The following is an 18,462-nucleotide window of genomic DNA, read 5'->3' as shown; positions in this document are numbered from 1 at the left end:
TTGGCTCCCAGAAGTCTCCTCCCTCCCTTCTTATCATCCCTTAAAAGTGTTTGTGAGAATTTGTGTGCATATTGACTAATATTGAATTGCGAAACGTGTCCCTGAACCCAGGGTGGGGGGTCAGAGGTCAGCTGTGGTGCCCAGTGGGCTGTTTTCCTACCTATCCTCTGCTTAGCCGCATGCTTGCCTTGGATCATTTATGTTCAGTGCAAGGTAGGTAGGTGATCAGGACAGAACATTGTGATCAGTCTTGGCCCATAGGGGTAGATGTGTGTTCATATGTGGGGTTTATTTTTGGCGGACGACTGGTCACAACATGCTGTGTGCAGAGGTTCATATCCTGACCCTGAGGTGGTGATATGCTGTTTTCTTTATGTCAATTCTTATTGAAAGGATGCCCCGAGTCAGGCATCATTCAAATATATCAGATGTCATTATAGGAAGTGACAAAATACCTAAACATACTCTCCTTACTGCCTTTTCTCTCCCTTCATCCAAACGGTTCTATGACCATCGGTTGAGAACAATTATTTTCATTTTTTCCACTTTATACTGTATCAATTAATGACATTTTATTTATGAATCATTGAAGACAACAGCAGTTTTGAAAATGAACTTTTTGTCTTTGAAGAATTTTATTGGTCACAGTACACATCAGTGGGTGTTGAATCAATGCCCTGTGTTCATACATCTGAACACACTCAAAGAATACACGCACACAGTAGATTGGCACACTGAGTATAACATGTTGTGACAGGCTCCTGTCGCTCTGCCACTTAGTCAAGCAACCCAGACCAGGTCATGTTGACGTTATTGGCATCATCTTAATTTCACATGGTACTCTAATCTATGGAGTTTGTACAATAAGATCTAGTAAACGGATGCTCCAGAATAGATGTTTCCTTGTCTTGCTTCAACACAGTAATAAAGCATGTATTCCCAGTACAGTGTCACTAGTTGGCCCCAGGGAGAACTTCAGCAACACTAACATGGTATTGGTGTAAATTGACTATGAACTGTGAAATGAACATTGTTCTGATTAGGTGGATGGGGTCATTTCTGGTAAAAAACAACAACTATAAATCAAATCTAAAACAAGGTAAAATTGTAGCTACAGTTAAAAACTAAAAACTCTTTAGCCGATTCACTGACACTTTTACAGTGGGCCTTTGCATTTCCACTATTTGTTGGGATGTTTTCAGGAACTACGCAAAAGCATGAATAATCACATACATGTAGGCCTTGGCAGAAATCAATGATTCTACAAAGGAAGCAAATGGTTGATCTCTGCTCCAATCAGCAAGAAGAATATTCTCCAGGTATTCTAGAGCTCATTGATGTCATCACCTGTGTAAATACAATTACAAACAACAACAACAGGGTTTCACCAAGAACATTCTCAATATGTGGTTGGCTACTAATAGCCTTAAGGGGTGGTCACATTCAGGCCCCAAAAAATTGCACCTCATTCATTCCTTAATCCTAGAGATCACGACCACACAAGATTCCATCTTGCCATGGTCCAAGTTATCATTTTGTGCCCTAATCACATTGGTTCGGACCAGTGACAGTGTCCTATGAGGACCTACTGGCAGCTATGGCTGGGGATGAAGTTAGTCGGTGATAGACAGTTCCACCATCAAAAATGGTGAAAGTGCATGCCTATTTCCAAACAGTTTCCAAAGACGACTTCCCAGATGTGATTTGAAGCAGCATGTTGAAGGAGCGATGTTAGGAACTTACCCTCAGCGCACGGAGAGCTGTAGTCGCTAACCGCCACGTCACCTGAGGAGACACTCAAATTTAGACTTCATTTATACACTCAAAACCATAATAACGAGCATGCCTGAAACCCTGTTCGGTTTCCATCTCTCCTTTTCCTTTTCTATATGAGTTCATACTTGTCTGGTAGTAGTCGTAGACCTTGACCACAGCAGGTTTGAGGTTCCTAACTGGAAGGTCCTCCTGGATGACCAGGATGTAAGACTGGGTTTCCTGTTGCTTAAGCTTGAAAACACAGTTAAACATTAGAGACTGTTGATTTGATTTTCAGTATTGGGTGGATTTGCAGTTATGGCAGTAAACAAGTCCTTTTTGACACTTTGACTGTTCTGAAATATTCTAAAACATTAACAACCATGCATATTAGTCCAATCGAAGTGCTATGAAAGATTTGTGAAACTCTTGAAACCTACCCCGTCGACATAGATGATAACATGTCCGTCCTCCTCATCGACACGCTTCACTGTGCTGGACTTTTGCAGCTGACAGAACAGAAGAGAACAAGTTTGTAAAAATATAGAACAGAATTTAACAGAAGCAGTATTTCTGCATGCTCTTGGTAATAGTTAACTGAACTCACAGGTCTGAGGGAGCTCTTGTCTAGGATGAAGCCAGAGAGAAGCTTGACGTTGATAATGACCATGTTGGTCTCCTTCCGGCGACCGTTGTACCTAAAACACACAAACGTTTTAAACAAACTTCATCAACTTCTTTCTTCTTGGGTAGTTCTTCAAAGGAGTCATTAACTGCAAAACCGAGTTTACCGTGTCATAGTTGGATAACAACAGGTCGGTGGGTAAAATGGACATACAGTGAACCTCAAGTCCCATTGACACCTCTTTCCTATAAAAATCTCACAATTAAAAAATGTAGCTGTAAAACGTTCGGTTAAAAAATAATTCACAGAGTTCACGTCGACTCGGTGCCTCCACCCTATTTTGCTCTGGTCTGTACCTTTGTCATGCCCCCAAATTTTTATCTCAGACACCAGTTTAGCTGCGCGCTGCTTTGTGTACTTCCACGGGAATTACAAAGAAAGTTTGGAAGTTTAAAATGATTTAAACACAATCGAAGGATTTGCTAAGCCGCTGTTGCTGAAAAGAGGTGCTGTTCCAACCGTATGCTCATCACAAACGCAAGCTGTAAGTATTGATTGACAGGAGAGTGATTCGTTCATTTTCTCGTGGCCGAGAAAAAATAAAAAGTAAAAACAACAAAACCTGTAATTATCACTTGTGAACAAATCTCATTCATGTCTTACTATACTAAACCAGAGCCCGTCTACGGAGAGCCTGTCCACTGCCTATTAAAGGCCATATGGCAGGTTAAACACCACTTTTGATTAATGGGTACATAAAGCACTCATGATATGTATATCATTTAAAATATCTCCAAATGGTGTCTCCAAATGGTGTTAAAGACAAGTTTTTGTCGTTTTTGGGGTTGGCATTAGCATATTAGCGCAAATCGGCGATGACGTCACATTGGGGAGTCGTGGAGGAGAGAAGCCTCAGCCTAGTACTAGAACTATGGCGACTGACTGGGATGAAGAAGAGGTGGCAAAAACTACTAATGTGTATGATGGTCCGCAGCCGTATAATTTCGAACCAAGTAGACATGAGAGGGCAAATGAGGAATTGCCGAGACCTGATGGCCGTCAAAGCCAATTAAATGGATGGTCCGAGGAGAGTTGGTGAAGTGTCCTGGTGAGTTGCTATCATTTAGCAACGCAGCAATGATCTTTGGAGCTAGTCTACGAACAGCAGTGCACATATAATTTTTTTTTTACTGTCAGTGAATAGCACCGAGTGAAAGTCAACGTTTTCTTTATGTCTAGTGACAATGATCATTCAGGGCCTGACATTACATTTTTGAGAAACTTGTCCTTTGGACAAATAGACCTACATTTACGTTTCACTTTTCCATGCACAAAAGTCACGTCCGGGTAAAGATTTTGCCTTTGACCAACGAAGATGAGCTGTAATATTATACAAATGATAACAATTGAGGTGTTATAAAAAATGTTATTTGTTACATTAAACATTTACACAATTTCAGCAGAATGAAACACTTTCTGTTATGTACTGTATTACAGCTTAGTCCCAATATCTCTACAGACCGTGCAGCTAATTTAATGCTCAACACTTGAACGGGGGCTTATTACTTGAAAGAGGAATTACTGCGTCTTCTCAGTTACACTATCAGGGCTTGGAAATACTGTGACTTGCAAAAGTAGGCAAATGGCTAGTAGAACATAACATTTCATAATCATTTCAGTCAATCAAACAGCTGACGTTCACAGTATCGTTCATCAGGCAGTAATACAGTACGTTCTGTTCACGTTCGCCAAAATTATCAACGTGTTCATGAACTTTCGTTCAATGAACGCGTTCAGGCGCAACAATGGATTTAACCCCTACTGGAGAGAGTTGTGGGAAACGACGATGATTGGTCAAAGTTGCGGGAAAATTGCCGCGATTGGTTAAAATTGCAACGTCGCGCTGAATTCGCGGGGAATCATTCCTTAATTGGTGCGATCGCAAATGTAGCGAACTACCAAGCTTGTCTAAAGACACGTTAGCATGCTAGCGCAGCTAGCCTAGAATACCGTATTTCTTATATTAAACGCCGCCCTCAATTAAAATAAATGTTATTTTCCTGACTGTGTTTCGTTCGATTAAATAACCAGTGTTGTCATGTAAATCTACAATTCACGATGCATGTTTGGCTATGTAGCGTCTTTGCTCCGCAGCTTCGCTTGTTGTAAACCAACGAATCAGTGCACAGGTCATCTATATATTCATGAGCATACCATGAAAGGGAGAAAACCTCTCGTTTTATTCCAGGGCTATTTCAGAGGGTGCATCAGGGCGCATAGAACAGCACCCGGGCCATTTTCAGCAAAACCAATGTTACCCTATTCGGTGACCTTAAGGAACAGTGTGAAATACCCTATAAAATCAGTAAATGACCCCTTTCAAGTTTGTACAGCTTTATGGGCTATGTTAGATTTAGTTGTCCATGGCTGGGGACCCAGTACCTGACATTCACAGTCACAATGAGAGAAGGTTTGGTGATGTTGCACAACCCAAACACCTCAGTCATCACGTTGAAGGCTGAGAAGTCCGGAGGAGGAGGGATGTTGTAACGCAGAGCCATCTGAAATAGGAACAGTGGGTTACAGTTCAGTCAGTAGCTACACAGTCATTTCATGTAATATCAGTGTCAGATTGCAGGATTCAAATCACCTTACATTAACATTACTCACACGTTGCATACATGAAAGTGTAGTCATGAATTATAAAATATAGTTATGAAGTTATGCTGTATGTTGACATCAAATATCAGCCCCACAGTATTTGTAAAACTATCAAGATAACGCAGATAAGAGGCATCACAAGGCATATGTCTCACCTGGAGGAAGACACAGCTCTTCCCTTCAGCCCTGATCTTGTAGTCTCCGGGCACCTCCCCTAGTGGAGACTCCTGGTATAGCAGGCGGTTGTGCTGGTCCACCTTGAACTCTTGCCTCGAGCCCCCAGTTGAGGTCACCACCACTGTACTGGCTCCCTCCGGACTGTAGGTGGCAGCACCGTACCTGGCCAGGGCCTGTAGCGCCACAACTGTATCCTGGTGAAAGGCAGGCAGGTTGGTATTGATAACCGTAATACCAAGATAGGTTTAAAGGTTTGGATGAATAGAGGTACAGTAGGTGTACAGTTAAAGTGTGTGTGTGGGTGTGTCTACCTGTGTGGAAGAGAACCCTCCATAAGGGTTCTGTTGCTGGGCCAACCAGCGGACAATGCTGGATGAGTAGTCCAGGCCGAAGCCCTCCATGGACGGTCCAGAGAGCAGCGCCAGCAGCACGTATGATGTCATCTCCACCTCAATGGAGTCCAGGCCCTTCCCAGAAGCCTCAGCTCTCTCCCAGTGGCGAGTGCCGTCTGCGAAGGGAACTAAGGTTCAAGGCTAAAAATTCACCACCTGACCCAACGATATGTATCAACGCTAGCCAAGCAACCACCTAGCATGCAAGACAACAAGACAGCCATCAAACCAACCATCTCAAGAGCCAGCCGGCCAGGTACCTGTGGTTTTGGCCTTCAGGTGCAGGTGTATGATGAGTTTGCTGCGCGTGTCCTGGTCCCCGGCCAGTGAGAAGGTGTAGGAGAGCAGGGCTGTGGTGTACAGGTTCTCCAGTGGGGCAGCCACTGCCGTCTTTAGGCAGGCCAGACACCGGTCCACCATGGGGTCCTGGTGACACAGCAGCATAGAAGCACTCAGCTCCACTCTGCCTGTCTAACACATACCTTTACAGCACAGGACTGTTTTCTAGCACGCTATGCTAAATGGAACAGTGTGCTGTATCTCTATTAGCATAATGACCAGAACTGCAAGGGTTTTGGATCATTGTAAAGTTGAGGAGAGTGGTGATCTGTAAATGGGGGTTAACTGGGTTTACACTCACAGTGGTGTTGAGTCCCAGCTCCAGCAGAGCAGCAGTGATGTAGGCAGTCAGGGACACGTCATCACTCACACCTCCCTGAAAACAGGAAAAACACAGTTAGCCACTCTCAGAAGAATAAGCAACACTATCAGCCAATCACAAGAGAACAGGGAACGGTCAGGCAATAACAGTCTCGCTTGAAAGATTGAATTTGCCTGCACCCTCCCCTTCACCTTCATGCCATTGTGGAAGAGTTTCCCCACAGAAGCAATGCAGCCATCAGGCTGCTGAAGACCAGCCAACCAGGACTTTGCCTTGGTGATGTGGGCGGGGTCAACAAAGATGAAGGGCCGTGCTCCTCCGAAAGACTTCATCACAAAGGATGTCAGCCTGAGGTCACACAGAAAACACCTTAACTTGAACTGTGCACTTCATTAACTTTGTCTGGGATGTAGTCACCATTGACTCGTACAATCCAATCTACAAACGACTCCAGTATCCAAAGATTTGTTTTGTGTGTTGGGTGTGAGAGGGAGTTCAGACTCACCAGGTGTTGCCAGACTCATCACTCTTGCCGAAAGCGCTGTATGAGCCATCATCATGCTTGTAGTTGAGCTCCCTTTGGTAGCCTGCAAGAACATGGTGGTTTACTGCAGTTTGCAAGCCATCCATCTATAAAACCATCCTTCCAGCTCCTTCATCCAACCATCCGTCCTCTTGGCCCATCAATCCATCTACTGTATTTCTCCACCAAACCACCCAAACTTCTCAGAGTGTGACTCACCACTCTCCAGGAAGTGTGTGGCCTTGTCTTGGACCTCAGGGGTCAGTTGCCTGGTGCTCTGCAGGTACATCAGGATGTAGATGTTTGGTGCAAACAGAACCATGTTCTGCTCGCCACATCCATAGGGCATGGCCAGAAGACTGTCCAGGTTCTTCATGGCTCGACCCATCAGGTCACCTGGGAGGGGAGAACCGGTCAGAGACCGGACAGTGAGTAACGTTGTAGAGAGGAATCAACTGATGACTGAACAGCTCAAGTTAACATGATGCTGTAACCCTGTCTATATTTACAGGGTGTCATTTAGCAGACACTCTTATCCAGAGCGACTTACAGTAAGTACAGGGACATTCCCCCCAAGGCAAGTAGGGTGAAATGCCTTGCCCAAGGACACAACGTAATTTTTGCACAGCCGGATTAGAACCGACAACCTTCTGATTAATAGCCGATTCCCTAACCGCTCAGCCATCTGACCCCCCTATATGACAAACATGCAGATATTCCAGAGGCAGGAACTGCAGGAATATGTAAAACACCAGATGGTTCATATGGGTTAGAGATTAGGTATATGACAAGAACATTATGTTTTACCTAGGACAGAGATGGAGGCCTTGGGTGATCCTTCCACAAACACTTCTGGCAGCTTCAGAGAGATGTCCCTCTCTACTGGACCCTCTGGAAACAGCAGACACACACATCAACAACAACCTTTTGAAAAACATCTGCAAAATGTCAGATGCTGCGGTGACACCACCAGTTTCACAACACCTACCTGCAGGGCAGAGCAGAGCGTTGTGGCTCAATGTCTGCTGGGTTCCCTCGGCCTGGAAAAAATTAAGGATGAGAAAAGGAGTAAAGATACAGTAAACTAACTCAGTGACATTAATATAAGACTGAGAAAGTAAAGGACAAAACAAACTTGAACGCACTACCTTGAGTTTGTAGTACTCACCTCCACCAACAGGGGTCGGATCACCGTGTCAATGCGGCCCTTCTCAGGCAGCGTGGCAACCTCATTGCCACAAAGATCCTCCGTCTTTAAAGCCTCTGCACTCACCTTCACACTCACCTCCCCTACACACACACACACACACACACACACACACACACACACACACACACACACACACACACACACACACACACACACACACACACACACACACACACACACACACACACACACACACACACACACACACACACACACACATTAACATGTATGTCTAGTTACGGAGACACCAAATCTCTTGGTACACAGGAAGAGACATCAGTATGCAACTCGAGCCTCAAGTACCTCACCTTCACAGGGGGTGTCACTCTTATGTACTATGGATTGACAGCACCCCTTCTCTCTTACCTCCCTCTGCCTACTCTCTATCACCCCTTCTTGCATACAGTTGTACCCCACTCACCTCCCTCCTTTTAACCCTCCCCCACCCCTTCCTACTATGACAGTTGTACACCACTCCTATCCTGGGTGTTTAGCGGGTTCCTAGGAGTGGCTCACCAAGGGCAGTGGGGGTGATGATCCAACGGAATGTTCTGCTCTCGTCGGCACACAGACACACCTGGTACTGGCAGCCATCACAGGTCTTGGCGCTAAACTGGTCAGATTCCGGCAGAGTCACTTTCACCTGGGAGGGGTCAGATCACAATAAGGATAAATACACGGCATTGCCAATGGAGGAAAAGTAAATTGCTCATGCACACAGACATGGGACCTTTGGCTACCAATGCATTGTGGTGGATGGCGAAATTTGTGTCAAATAACCCCACGTCAGATGTCATACTGTACCATGATGCACTTGGAGAGGTAGTTGAAGACGGTGGCACGGAGGATGAACACCTCGCCACGGATGACGGAGTAGGGCAGGGTGAGGCTGAGGAAGAAAGGCTGGAAGGCAGTGAGGGCAGTGTCAGGGGCCAGACCCAGGCCCACAGAGGACGTACAGAAGGCCCCAGCAGCCCACTTAGTGATGGTGTCAGGAACCGTCTTCTCTAGCGTCACAGAGCCCGAGTCTCTGCAGCACAGACAGGCCCAGCCAGGTTAGTCTATGAGCTGGTCTCTAGGGTTAATAGAGACTAGTGGCTTGAACATGCTGAATCATACGTGCTTTGTGTGAGTGATTCTTCTTTTGAGAGTTTTAAAGTTACATTGAACATAATACATTCTTCTTTTTTATCATCACCAGTATTAGGACGTAATCTGAGTGAGCCTACCCAACAGGCACCAGATCCCAGATCCAGGTCTCAGGGAAGTAGGTTCGCACGGTCTCCAGCGATTCTTCTGCTCTTCCTCTACCACCTTTTGGAACCATTTCGGCCATTGGCATAAAATCTGCATCGTCTAACATTTTAATCATGTTCTAAATTCAAATGATCTGCCTGTAGGTTCGCCACAATACATTTTTTACATCATTTCCAATGGATTCTTTTCACACACAACATGGCATTCGTTGAGAACAGAGGAAGGAACCGCCCAACCAAACAATCACAGTGAAGTTTGTTAGTAGTGCATAGATAACTTACCACCATCGGCCTCGCTATTATATGACATTTGAACTGCATAACCAATACAGTCATAAGGTCTTTTCACCTCGGAGTTGGTGATTATCTTAATTCCCACATCCTGGAAGAAAGAAAACAGAGGAGGAGCTACATCAGGAACTATACAGGTCTATCTGGTGACAGAGTTGGTTAACTTTGATGAGAGAAACCCAGTGCAACAATGTAACACACAATGGGCTCCATCATGTAAAAAACTGCAGAAATTCTCAAAAGACAAATCCTTCTCATAGGCCATAGAAGTTCAACACTCATTTTACAATATGCCCTCTCACTTTAAAGATGCTGTAGACGTCGTTCATGTCTTGAACAGGTTCATAGAAGGAACGTTTCTTGCGGCTGGATGGGTCTTCAGCTGGTATGATAGTAGGCTCTACTTCTGGTTCTGGCATGAAAGGCAATCGTGGCATTGGCAGGCAGGGGTATGGTTCATTGTCGTCTAAGGAGTAGTGGTAGCCCGTCAGCTTATCGACTGGTAAAAGCTTGTACACCTGCACATAGGAAACATGAATTCAGTGGTTAGATTGTGGTCAGAGTGTGAGGTCAGAACAGTTGTCTGTATGTGGTCAGAGTGTGGTCTCGCTGTGTGGTTACACTGTGCAGTCAGAACATACAGATTCAACACTGAGCTCCTTTTCAGGCTTCAGCAGCAGGACAGACTGGTCGATGGCCCTGATGGAGCAGAGAGAGCCAGGCGCAGCCTGCAGGCTCAGGGACGTCTTCTCCCCAGGGAGCTCCTGAGGCAACGAGAAGCTCAGAGAAACCTGCACACAAACACACATCATTATGTACAGAGTATGCACCTGCACACAGTGGATGTGGAGAAGATGACATACTGTATGGATGGACTGACTATTACTGTAACCCGGAGCCTACCTTGTTCTTCAGGCAGAGCCTTATGGGGAAGTCCTGGCTGTCTGCCACAGCCTCTCCGCTGGGCATGACTGTGTACACAACCACCTGGGCGAAGGGTGCAAGGTCTACCATCTTCTGAAGGGGTACACTCAACTCCCCTCTATTTACTGGAGACAGAGGAACACACAAAAAGCAAATGGAAATGACTTCTCGCTCTAGGTCCCAGTACAACGTCAGACTGTCTGGTTATTTAGTGACAGATATTGACTGTACCTGTCTGCTCCGACACAGTCACAGGTATGCGTCCATGATGCACAACGCTGCCTCTTGACATCACCTGCAACCACAACACAACCGATTGTAGTACCACAAGAGATTGCAATTTGGGAACCCCCCCGCATTTTGGTTATGTCTGTTATTTATTCAAAACTTTTTGAAGGTCCTCCCCCACATTGGGACCCTGGGTAGTCAGTCCCATACACACTTTGACGCCCATGTCTGTACTATCTCACCATGTAGAAGAAGTCCAGAGTCTTCTGGCCCTCCTTAAGCTCCTCCCCACTGATGATGTAGGTGGCGCCCACTGTGGCGTCTGTCTCACAGGACAAGGTCTGGCTGGCCTGCTGGATCCTCACAAAGCTCTTGCTCTTGGAGTAGAAGGCATTGAGACTGTGGTGGGCTGAGCCGTACTCTGGAAGGCGTTGGTCTCTAACATACGGATGCCTGTCCTCTTTAAACCTGGTGCGAGCCTATAGGGAGAGAAACGTGGAGAGGAGAGACAGCTGGGTTGAGGGGACTTTGAACTCCATGATAGAAATAGAAAAAGAGAGAGGAAGAAAGGTGGTGGGTTAAAGAAAGAGAAATAAAGTAAAAAGGCGATACAGTAGGGAGAGAGAGAGCAGACCTGTAGGGATACATGTTCACTCCAAAGGGAGGTGTCCAGAGAGAAGGGGACCATGCCCTTGCTGTCTGTGGTCAGGGTCCAGTTATTCACAGGGGCACCAGTCTGCAGGAACAGGTAGACCAGCTCGTTGGCTGCAGGAGAGGAGTCTGGGCCCACCACCTTGATCTGGAAACCCACAGGACATACTGGGATGACTGAACTACAGATGAACACCAGGGCAGGTGGGATCAGTGACCTCTGGATCCAAAGAAGCTATCTTTAACACGCGCAGATGTAATCAGCACTGTCACTGATAACAGAAAGTGGATAATGTGGTCAATGAGATCTGCGGTCGTTGCTTCTCATTGGTCACCTTGCCCTGGTAGGGGATGCCTGGCTTGTAGGCTGAAGGGGCGTCCTCAAACGTGACCTTTCTGATCACGCTGGAAAATGTTGCGCTGCTGCTGCCCTTCAGGACCACCTCTGGAGGAAGAACATGGAACGGGGGGTCAAGGGTCACAAGGAAAACAATGCTTTTATCCTGCTCCTCTTTCTGATCCCTCCTTCCCCTCCTCTACTGCTCCTTCTCTCTCCACCTCCTCCTTCACCCCTTCCCCTCTCGTACCTGTCGCATACTTCACCCTGCCCTCTCCAACCACCTCCCTCCCCCATGCTCTCATTAGCTCTCTTAGCTCGTACTTGTCCAGTACTCCTCCATCTCCTCCTTTTTCTCCTCCTAACTTACCTGTCCCATACTCCTCCATCTCTGCCTGCACCTGGAAGCTGTCCCGGAAGCCTGACATGTTCAGGTTGAACTGCGTCACATCCACCACTTGTGTTGCACAGCCGCTTTTGTCCGTCTTCACAATCAACCAAACAAAAGAGGAAGAGTGTGCTAATATTACTAGAGAGACCCAGGCAGGGAACAGTTCCTCACAGACCCCACAGGGTGGCCCAGGGCTGCGGTCAGGTCTAACTTACTCACAGTCATCTCATACTTTATGCATATGTCAGAGGTGATTTCCCTGTCCAATAGCCAGTAGTATCTGTATCCCTTCTTCCTGCAGACCTCAGCCTTCACAGAGCCCAGGACAGGCTTTCCATACGTGTACCTGAAGAGAAGCAACACACCTGTCAAACTGCCTGGCTTGATGGCCATTGACTGTGTCCTGGTTGACTTATGATGGCATCACCATCTCCATGAGAACTTACTTTCCACAGACCCTGAGAGTGGCCTCTGTGTCCAGGATGGTGATGACGCTGGGTAGCTGGACCTTCACCTCGTACTTAGGAAGGACTGAGAGGAGGGCAGGGAATAAGCACAGAACTATATCCAGACACATACATTGTTACAGACTCTGATAGAGAATGATACAGGCAATAACACAGACACAAACAGGGATATACACATTAAAACACCATTACAGACACAGCTAGAAGGCTGACCATATTCCTTGATGTCGAAGAAATGGTTGGTCTGTTTGCCCTTGTCAGTCCAGGCGGTGATGGTGTAGGCACCCTGGGTGGCCTCTGGTGTTGTGGGGTGGGACAAGTCCAGGATGCCGCTCACTGTTGATTGGTTCAACCACTGAGCGATGCGGTTGGAGTTGGGGTCCTTTGCACCAATCAGAAATGTTGAAAGTCCGTTTGGTGTCAAGAGAGAGAATGTGTAAACCTCAACTGCACACTTAAGGTGAATCTAAACCTCTTGGATGGGGGCCAAAATGTAAATTTACAATTCATATTTCATGCTCAAATTAAATGTACATCATTACTAATGGTTGATACTGTTTGAAAGAAAGAATTATGAAGTTTGTGACAATGGTCAATAAAAGTAGTGAACTAAATATCTGACAAAAAGTATGGTCATGCTACATGTTATTACTGGAACCATGGGTTAATATGGCAAACAAGGTTTCTAATGGTGAGTACTTATTATTTGGACTTCCGTACGAGAAACGTCTGCACGAGAAACTGTATAGCCTACGTCCACAAATATGACTGTGTTGCATATGCTTCTTAGTGCACTTGTGCCCCTCACAATATAACCAATGCATTTTCTAAGGGAAAGAGAATAAGCTTTCTGCACATATACAATGTGTCTATATCACTGTTGTTTTTCACATTGTTGGGTCATAGGATGGGTATAGCTCAGTGGTTAGAGCATTTGACTGCAGAGGATGTAAGTTCAATACCCCCCTGTACTGACACTTTGGATGAAAGCGCCTGCTAAATGAATACATACATTTGTCACAAGGTGACAAATGTATTTTTTCAAATTCGTCAATATAATGTGAGGTGTCCACCTTCCAAGAGGTTAAGAGGAAGTCTATTCTTCTAAAGGTAAATCTATTCTTATAAACATGACTAGATCGTTTTATAGACTATCTATAGATGCATCTCATTGTTTGGGCTTGTATTTCAAAATGAACTAGAGAGGGTACAATTTCTGGGGAAATTGTAGGGTGTGCTTGCTTGCGTCGGTTGCACAGGGTGGTCTGTTTTATGACATTTTTACAACTGATATTTCTGTATATTTTATATAAAAATGCATACTTATTATTTATAAAGATTATAGATTTAAAAGCATATATTTTTTTGCTGCTCATTTACAACTCAAAATACGAGTGAAGTGTAGAATGAAATAGATGTCTTCTCATTTCCCCTGAAAGAGGCAGCCTCATAGTTGAATCAAAACGAATACATTTGGCAGACCGGTGTAAAAATGGACCTACTCTCTATGACTTAAACGTCCTTTTAAGTTTTTCCCTTCTCGTGATATTTTCAGGCATTTAGCCTACTCATATTGCATTCATTCATTAATAAATAACCCCCTTTGAAGATTATTCTACGACGTTACCGACAGTAAAAGATGGAATCGCGATTCAAACAGTACCATCTGCTAACTGAAAATATGCCCCCAAAAATGTAAATAAGCTTGACATTTATTTAGTGGAAAATCGCTTTCATAAAAAGTTCACTGGTAGCGATCATTGTCAGTAACAACGCAAAGTGCGCTATCCCTGTGTGGAGAAGCTGCCCCGGTAAATTGTACTACTACAGTACAGTAGACTACTGCTGTGTTTGTCTTGGTAACGATTGCGTTGGTTGAATTGGATTTAACGTTCCGTTGTACAGTTTAGGCTGAAATTAATTATTTTCATGAACAGATTGACAGAGTTTAGGCTGTGGCAATGAAGTTAAGGTTAATAGTTAGATAGACTTTTGATTTAAGTAAGGGGAGTGCCGAACATGTTCTGTCGCCGTTTGACTTCCTACAGCTGTGTAGATGTTTTTGTAGTGTCTCGCGTAGGCTACAGCGTTACAGTGAGCAACACTGGTTTGAAACCACAGGTAATGATAATTTCATAGACCACTGTAGTATGAGTTGCCCGGGCAACAGAGGCTAATGTCATGATGCTAATGCTTCAGTGAAATAGTAGACTACCGTTTCCGAAAGTAGATGTGGGCCTACTTCCTTAATAATATCAGCTAATATTGTACATTACATTTCACAATTGTGTTTCAGATCACAAAGTAAAATGAGTAAATAGTTATCACCCTGGCCTCTTTGCTTGTGGCGTTTCTGCAGCTGCCTTGCAGTAAAGCTATAGTTAGCCTAGCTATCCCCCAAGTTAACAGATGCGAAACGAATGTTCTGCTACAGGTAGTCACGCGTGTTTTCGTGACGCAGTGACGTTAGTAACGTCAGTGACTGTGGCTAGCAAATTAGCCACCGTTAGCTTCACTTTTCGCCACAAAAACTTAACTTGAGCCTAAACCATGCGACGGAACGTAAATAAAAATACAAGCAACTCAATCGCTACCAAGACGAAACTTTTGACACCTAGGTTGTCTATGTAGGCCAAATATTGACGAAGATTTAGGGGGGCAAAAATAAATAAAAATAATAATATATGTGAGAGAACAAAGGTTGTGCCCTTGCCGAAGGCAAAGCACACCCAACTAGTCTTACCTGAAGCTCCACAGTTTGAAACTGTAAAAAAGAGAGAGGCAGTGTTATGCATTGTCAGATTATACTGTATGTGTGGGCGAGTCAGAGACTCTGCCTTCACCCACGCTCTGTTCGAGTTCTGTCAGACTAAATCAACAAAACTTGAGGTCACTGCACCCCCCTAAACCCAGCACACCTCTACCACACAGTGCACATCTGAACTTTGATCCACAACTGTGATCCCGAATCAGGACCTTCCTAGATAACAGCAATGCTCCTTCTGCAAGAACTGTCATCCTGTCAGCCTTCTTCCACCAACTCCAGAGGTCATAAGTATATTAAACAAATCACAGACTTGTCAACCCAGAAACACCAGACACAAGAAGCAGCTCACCATCTGATTGTACGGCACAAAACTGGAATCCAGCGAGACGATTCGAAACTGGACTGAAAGGGTCAGAAAACAGATGCTCAAAAAACAGGAACTACAAATTACACTATGTATTGTCCTACATTGAATATTTAAGGTTACACCAGCTGATGGTCTCCTACCCTTCTGGCCAGGTTTGTAGATGGGCTTGTCTGTCTGGACGAGGGTGATGAAGGTGGAGGGTCTGATGAGGATCTTGGCCTTCTTGCTCATGGAGTCCTTCTCTCCGGTCACTGAGACATGGAGGGTGGCCACAGTCTCACGGACCACAGGGGGGACCTGCAAGACACGCATGCACACTTCAGATCTAAGACTCTGGGGTTGTGACACTTATGGTACCAGTACAACCGAAACATGGTAGATTGGTGAGTTAGTAAGATGAAGGACAATAAAGCTGGAGAACCAAAGACTTGCTATATCTCCTCAACACAAAGCTGTCTAAAGTAAACATGATTTCAGGGTCTTTCTCAAGATCTACAGCTCTTACGAATCTTGAACTGATCAAAATGTGCATTCCAATGGTTGGTGAAACAACACAGATCTATTTGTCGGTCGGACTAAATCAATGAGTCCTCTATCAGAGTGCTCTGGTGTCAACCTGCCTGCATGCCTTTCTGATCTTAGGCAGTGAAAAGTACTCTGCAGCAGTGGCCTCCAAACCAAAAGAATACCTGTGGTGGGTTCTGGGTTCTCACTAGCTCCTGCTGATCCCTTACATAAGAGTCACAGTAACAGAGAACCCGAGGGTGGGGGTTGGGACTGGAAACTGGGTGGAGAGGGGTGGGGGTGGAAATATAAAAGGGTTGGAAAAGAGGGGGGTGAGGAGAGGAGATGAGTGGGTTGTGAGGAGGGGGATAGGAGTGGAGATAAGGAGGTTGGGAGGAGGGGTGGAGGTTAACATTTTCAATGGAATGCAGGGTCTGCTCCAGTTAAAAGAGATCTTTGTTTAGACCGAGTATCACAATCAATCAGATCCCAGCACCAATGCTGATGCTCTGATACACCCGTAGAACCTCTCTGTGACCTGAAAACAACGGCTGAAGTAAGATCAATCCGTGGCTGATTACATAACTCAGGCAGAGGAGGGGGAGAGGCAGAGGAGGGAGAGGGGAAAAGATAGAGAGAGAGAGAGAGAGAGAGAGAGAGAGAGAGAGAGAGAGAGAGAGAGAGAGAGAGAGAGAGAGAGAGAGAGAGAGAGAGAGAGAAAGAGAAAGAGAAAGAGAGAGAGAGTGACTCAACGGCTGCAGCTGCTGGGTCGGGTCCTGTTGTTGGGCCTTTTGGGTAAATTATCATACGTCATACTTTACAAAAACTAAATGTTCAAACTCTGCTCTGTCTTCCAGGTCAGATCATGGGTAGATTAAGGTATACCTGATCTCAGGTCAGATCATGGGAAGAGGCAGGTCTCAGGTCAGATCATGGGAAGAGGCAGGTATAACCGATCTCAGGTCAGATCATGGGAAGAATCAGGTATAACCGATCTCAGGTCAGATCATGGGTAGATGAAGGGATACCTGGTAGGACACGCAGCGGTAGAAGTCCTGGGAGACCCCAGTCTCCTCCAGCAGGGTGGCGTTGGCCTGCTCCAGCTTCAGGATCACCCTCAGGGAGAGGGGCTCTGTGGGGCCATGAACGTGGGCACACACAGTCTCCATCCCGCCTCCCACCACCTGGGAGCTCATGGTCACCATGTAGATACTGCAGAGGAGAGGGGAGGAGAGACGGAAATAATTATATGTCAAGATGTTGTCATGTACCACAGTCAGAAGGACCATCTATAAACATTCATTGAAGTAATATTTCAGCTTAGTCAGTGTTGTTGACGTCAGACAGGCTGGGCTGGTATGTTGGGAACAATGATGAGTTACATTTACATTTAGTCATTTAGAAGACGCTCTTATCCAGAGCGACTTACAGTAACAGCATTTTGGACATCTGTATATTTAGACTTTTCCTCATTCCACCAATTAGTATGATCTATACAGAACTTAGGCAGGGAGGTAAGACGTTGATTAGTCGTGGGGAGGGTGCACTGTTGAATAATAGTGATTGTGTCTTAAGGCCATTCCTCATCATTGTCAGTTAATCCAATGACGATAAGAACTACACGCAGTGACAAGTTGGTTTTGTTGCTCTAAAAAGGCCAGAACAAAAATTCCCCGTTACATTTCCTTCAACACACCTGTGACTCCGCACGTATGGTACACTAAGATTATTTCGTCAGCAAGAGAAAATAACAAATTGTTTGCTATTTTTTAAAAAAGTCGTATTTTCTAAGAAGCCTCATACTTACGATTCATTGAAGTTGCGCGATGTCGCAGTTTGTATCAGCGCAGATGCGATCACAAGAAGGACGCAGATCATTTTGGGTGCAGGACACATCGCTGCGGTCACTGTGCGTTTCTGTCCGCTGCAGAAGCTCTTCCTGCGCACTTTTAAAAATGTGTTGGCCACCCGCGGTTACTCACGAGGGTCAGAAAACTTTCGGAAACAGTGGTGTTTATACCTCGCGTCCCCCCGTCACTCCCTTCCAAAACGGTTGGTTTTCAGCAGTCTCCTCCCTCTTCTCTTCTCTCTCCTGCTCTCTCCTGCTCTCTCTGTAAAAAAAAAAAAACATTTCCCAAAAGCTCCAGCCCTGCGAATAGTTGGACTCACAAAGAATGACTGGTTTGTGCATGCATGTCTGTGTGCGGGGAAGGTCAAGCATTTTTCAGACACTGAAAAAGTAATGTGGTGAAAAGGAATGTAGGCTACCAGTAAT

The 18,462-nt window shown here is 45.3% G+C and overlaps 1 protein-coding gene across 2 annotated transcripts; it reads right to left on the bottom strand.

Annotated features, from left to right (window-relative positions):
* Positions 1-602: 602 nt before the first annotated feature.
* LOC136951592 (alpha-2-macroglobulin-like) lies at positions 603-18,141 on the bottom strand. 2 transcript variants are annotated; one of them, XM_067246089.1, is made up of 36 exons: positions 17,995-18,141; positions 17,216-17,399; positions 15,824-15,980; positions 15,666-15,718; positions 15,293-15,313; positions 12,763-12,931; positions 12,529-12,613; positions 12,302-12,428; positions 12,062-12,176; positions 11,690-11,799; positions 11,338-11,502; positions 10,946-11,182; positions 10,707-10,770; positions 10,455-10,600; positions 10,193-10,342; positions 9,854-10,069; positions 9,543-9,642; positions 9,234-9,318; positions 8,809-9,034; positions 8,521-8,647; positions 7,963-8,084; positions 7,783-7,834; positions 7,602-7,685; positions 7,014-7,190; positions 6,777-6,858; positions 6,463-6,619; positions 6,251-6,325; positions 5,871-6,036; positions 5,530-5,726; positions 5,197-5,412; positions 4,823-4,941; positions 2,363-2,453; positions 2,196-2,264; positions 1,902-2,007; positions 1,744-1,785; positions 603-1,347 (listed from the first exon to the last, which is right to left on the bottom strand). In XM_067246089.1, the coding sequence occupies exons 1-36, from the start codon at positions 18,081-18,083 to the stop codon at positions 1,325-1,327; spliced, it is 4,404 nt and encodes a 1,467-aa protein (XP_067102190.1). In that variant the 5' UTR covers positions 18,084-18,141; the 3' UTR covers positions 603-1,324. The 2 variants fall into 2 exon arrangements, with proteins under 2 accessions (XP_067102190.1, XP_067102189.1); XM_067246088.1 differs by lacking the exons at positions 15,824-15,980; positions 17,216-17,399; positions 17,995-18,141 and having other exon boundaries at positions 9,234-9,360; positions 15,666-15,713.
* Between the last annotated feature and the right edge of the window lie 321 nt (positions 18,142-18,462).

This window comes from Osmerus mordax, chromosome 11 (genome assembly GCF_038355195.1).
Source record: "Osmerus mordax isolate fOsmMor3 chromosome 11, fOsmMor3.pri, whole genome shotgun sequence".
NCBI classification, from domain to species: domain Eukaryota; kingdom Metazoa; phylum Chordata; class Actinopteri; order Osmeriformes; family Osmeridae; genus Osmerus; species Osmerus mordax.
Note: the sequence above shows the minus strand (reverse complement) of the source record. Positions and strands in the feature narration are given on the sequence as shown.

What these genes read in the sequence shown, in the direction of transcription:
- LOC136951592 (XM_067246089.1), bottom strand. Translation starts at nt 18,083, where the DNA reads ATGTGTCCTGCACCCAAAATGATCTGCGTCCTTCTTGTGATCGCATCT. An exon ending in CACACACTTCCTGGAGAGTG is followed by an intron (nt 6,859 to 7,013) that starts GTGAGTCACACT and finishes ATGTTCTTGCAG; the next exon opens with GCTACCAAAGGGAGCTCAAC. An exon ending in TCTTCCACAATGGCATGAAG is followed by an intron (nt 6,326 to 6,462) that starts GTGAAGGGGAGG and finishes TCCTGTTTTCAG; the next exon opens with GGAGGTGTGAGTGATGACGT.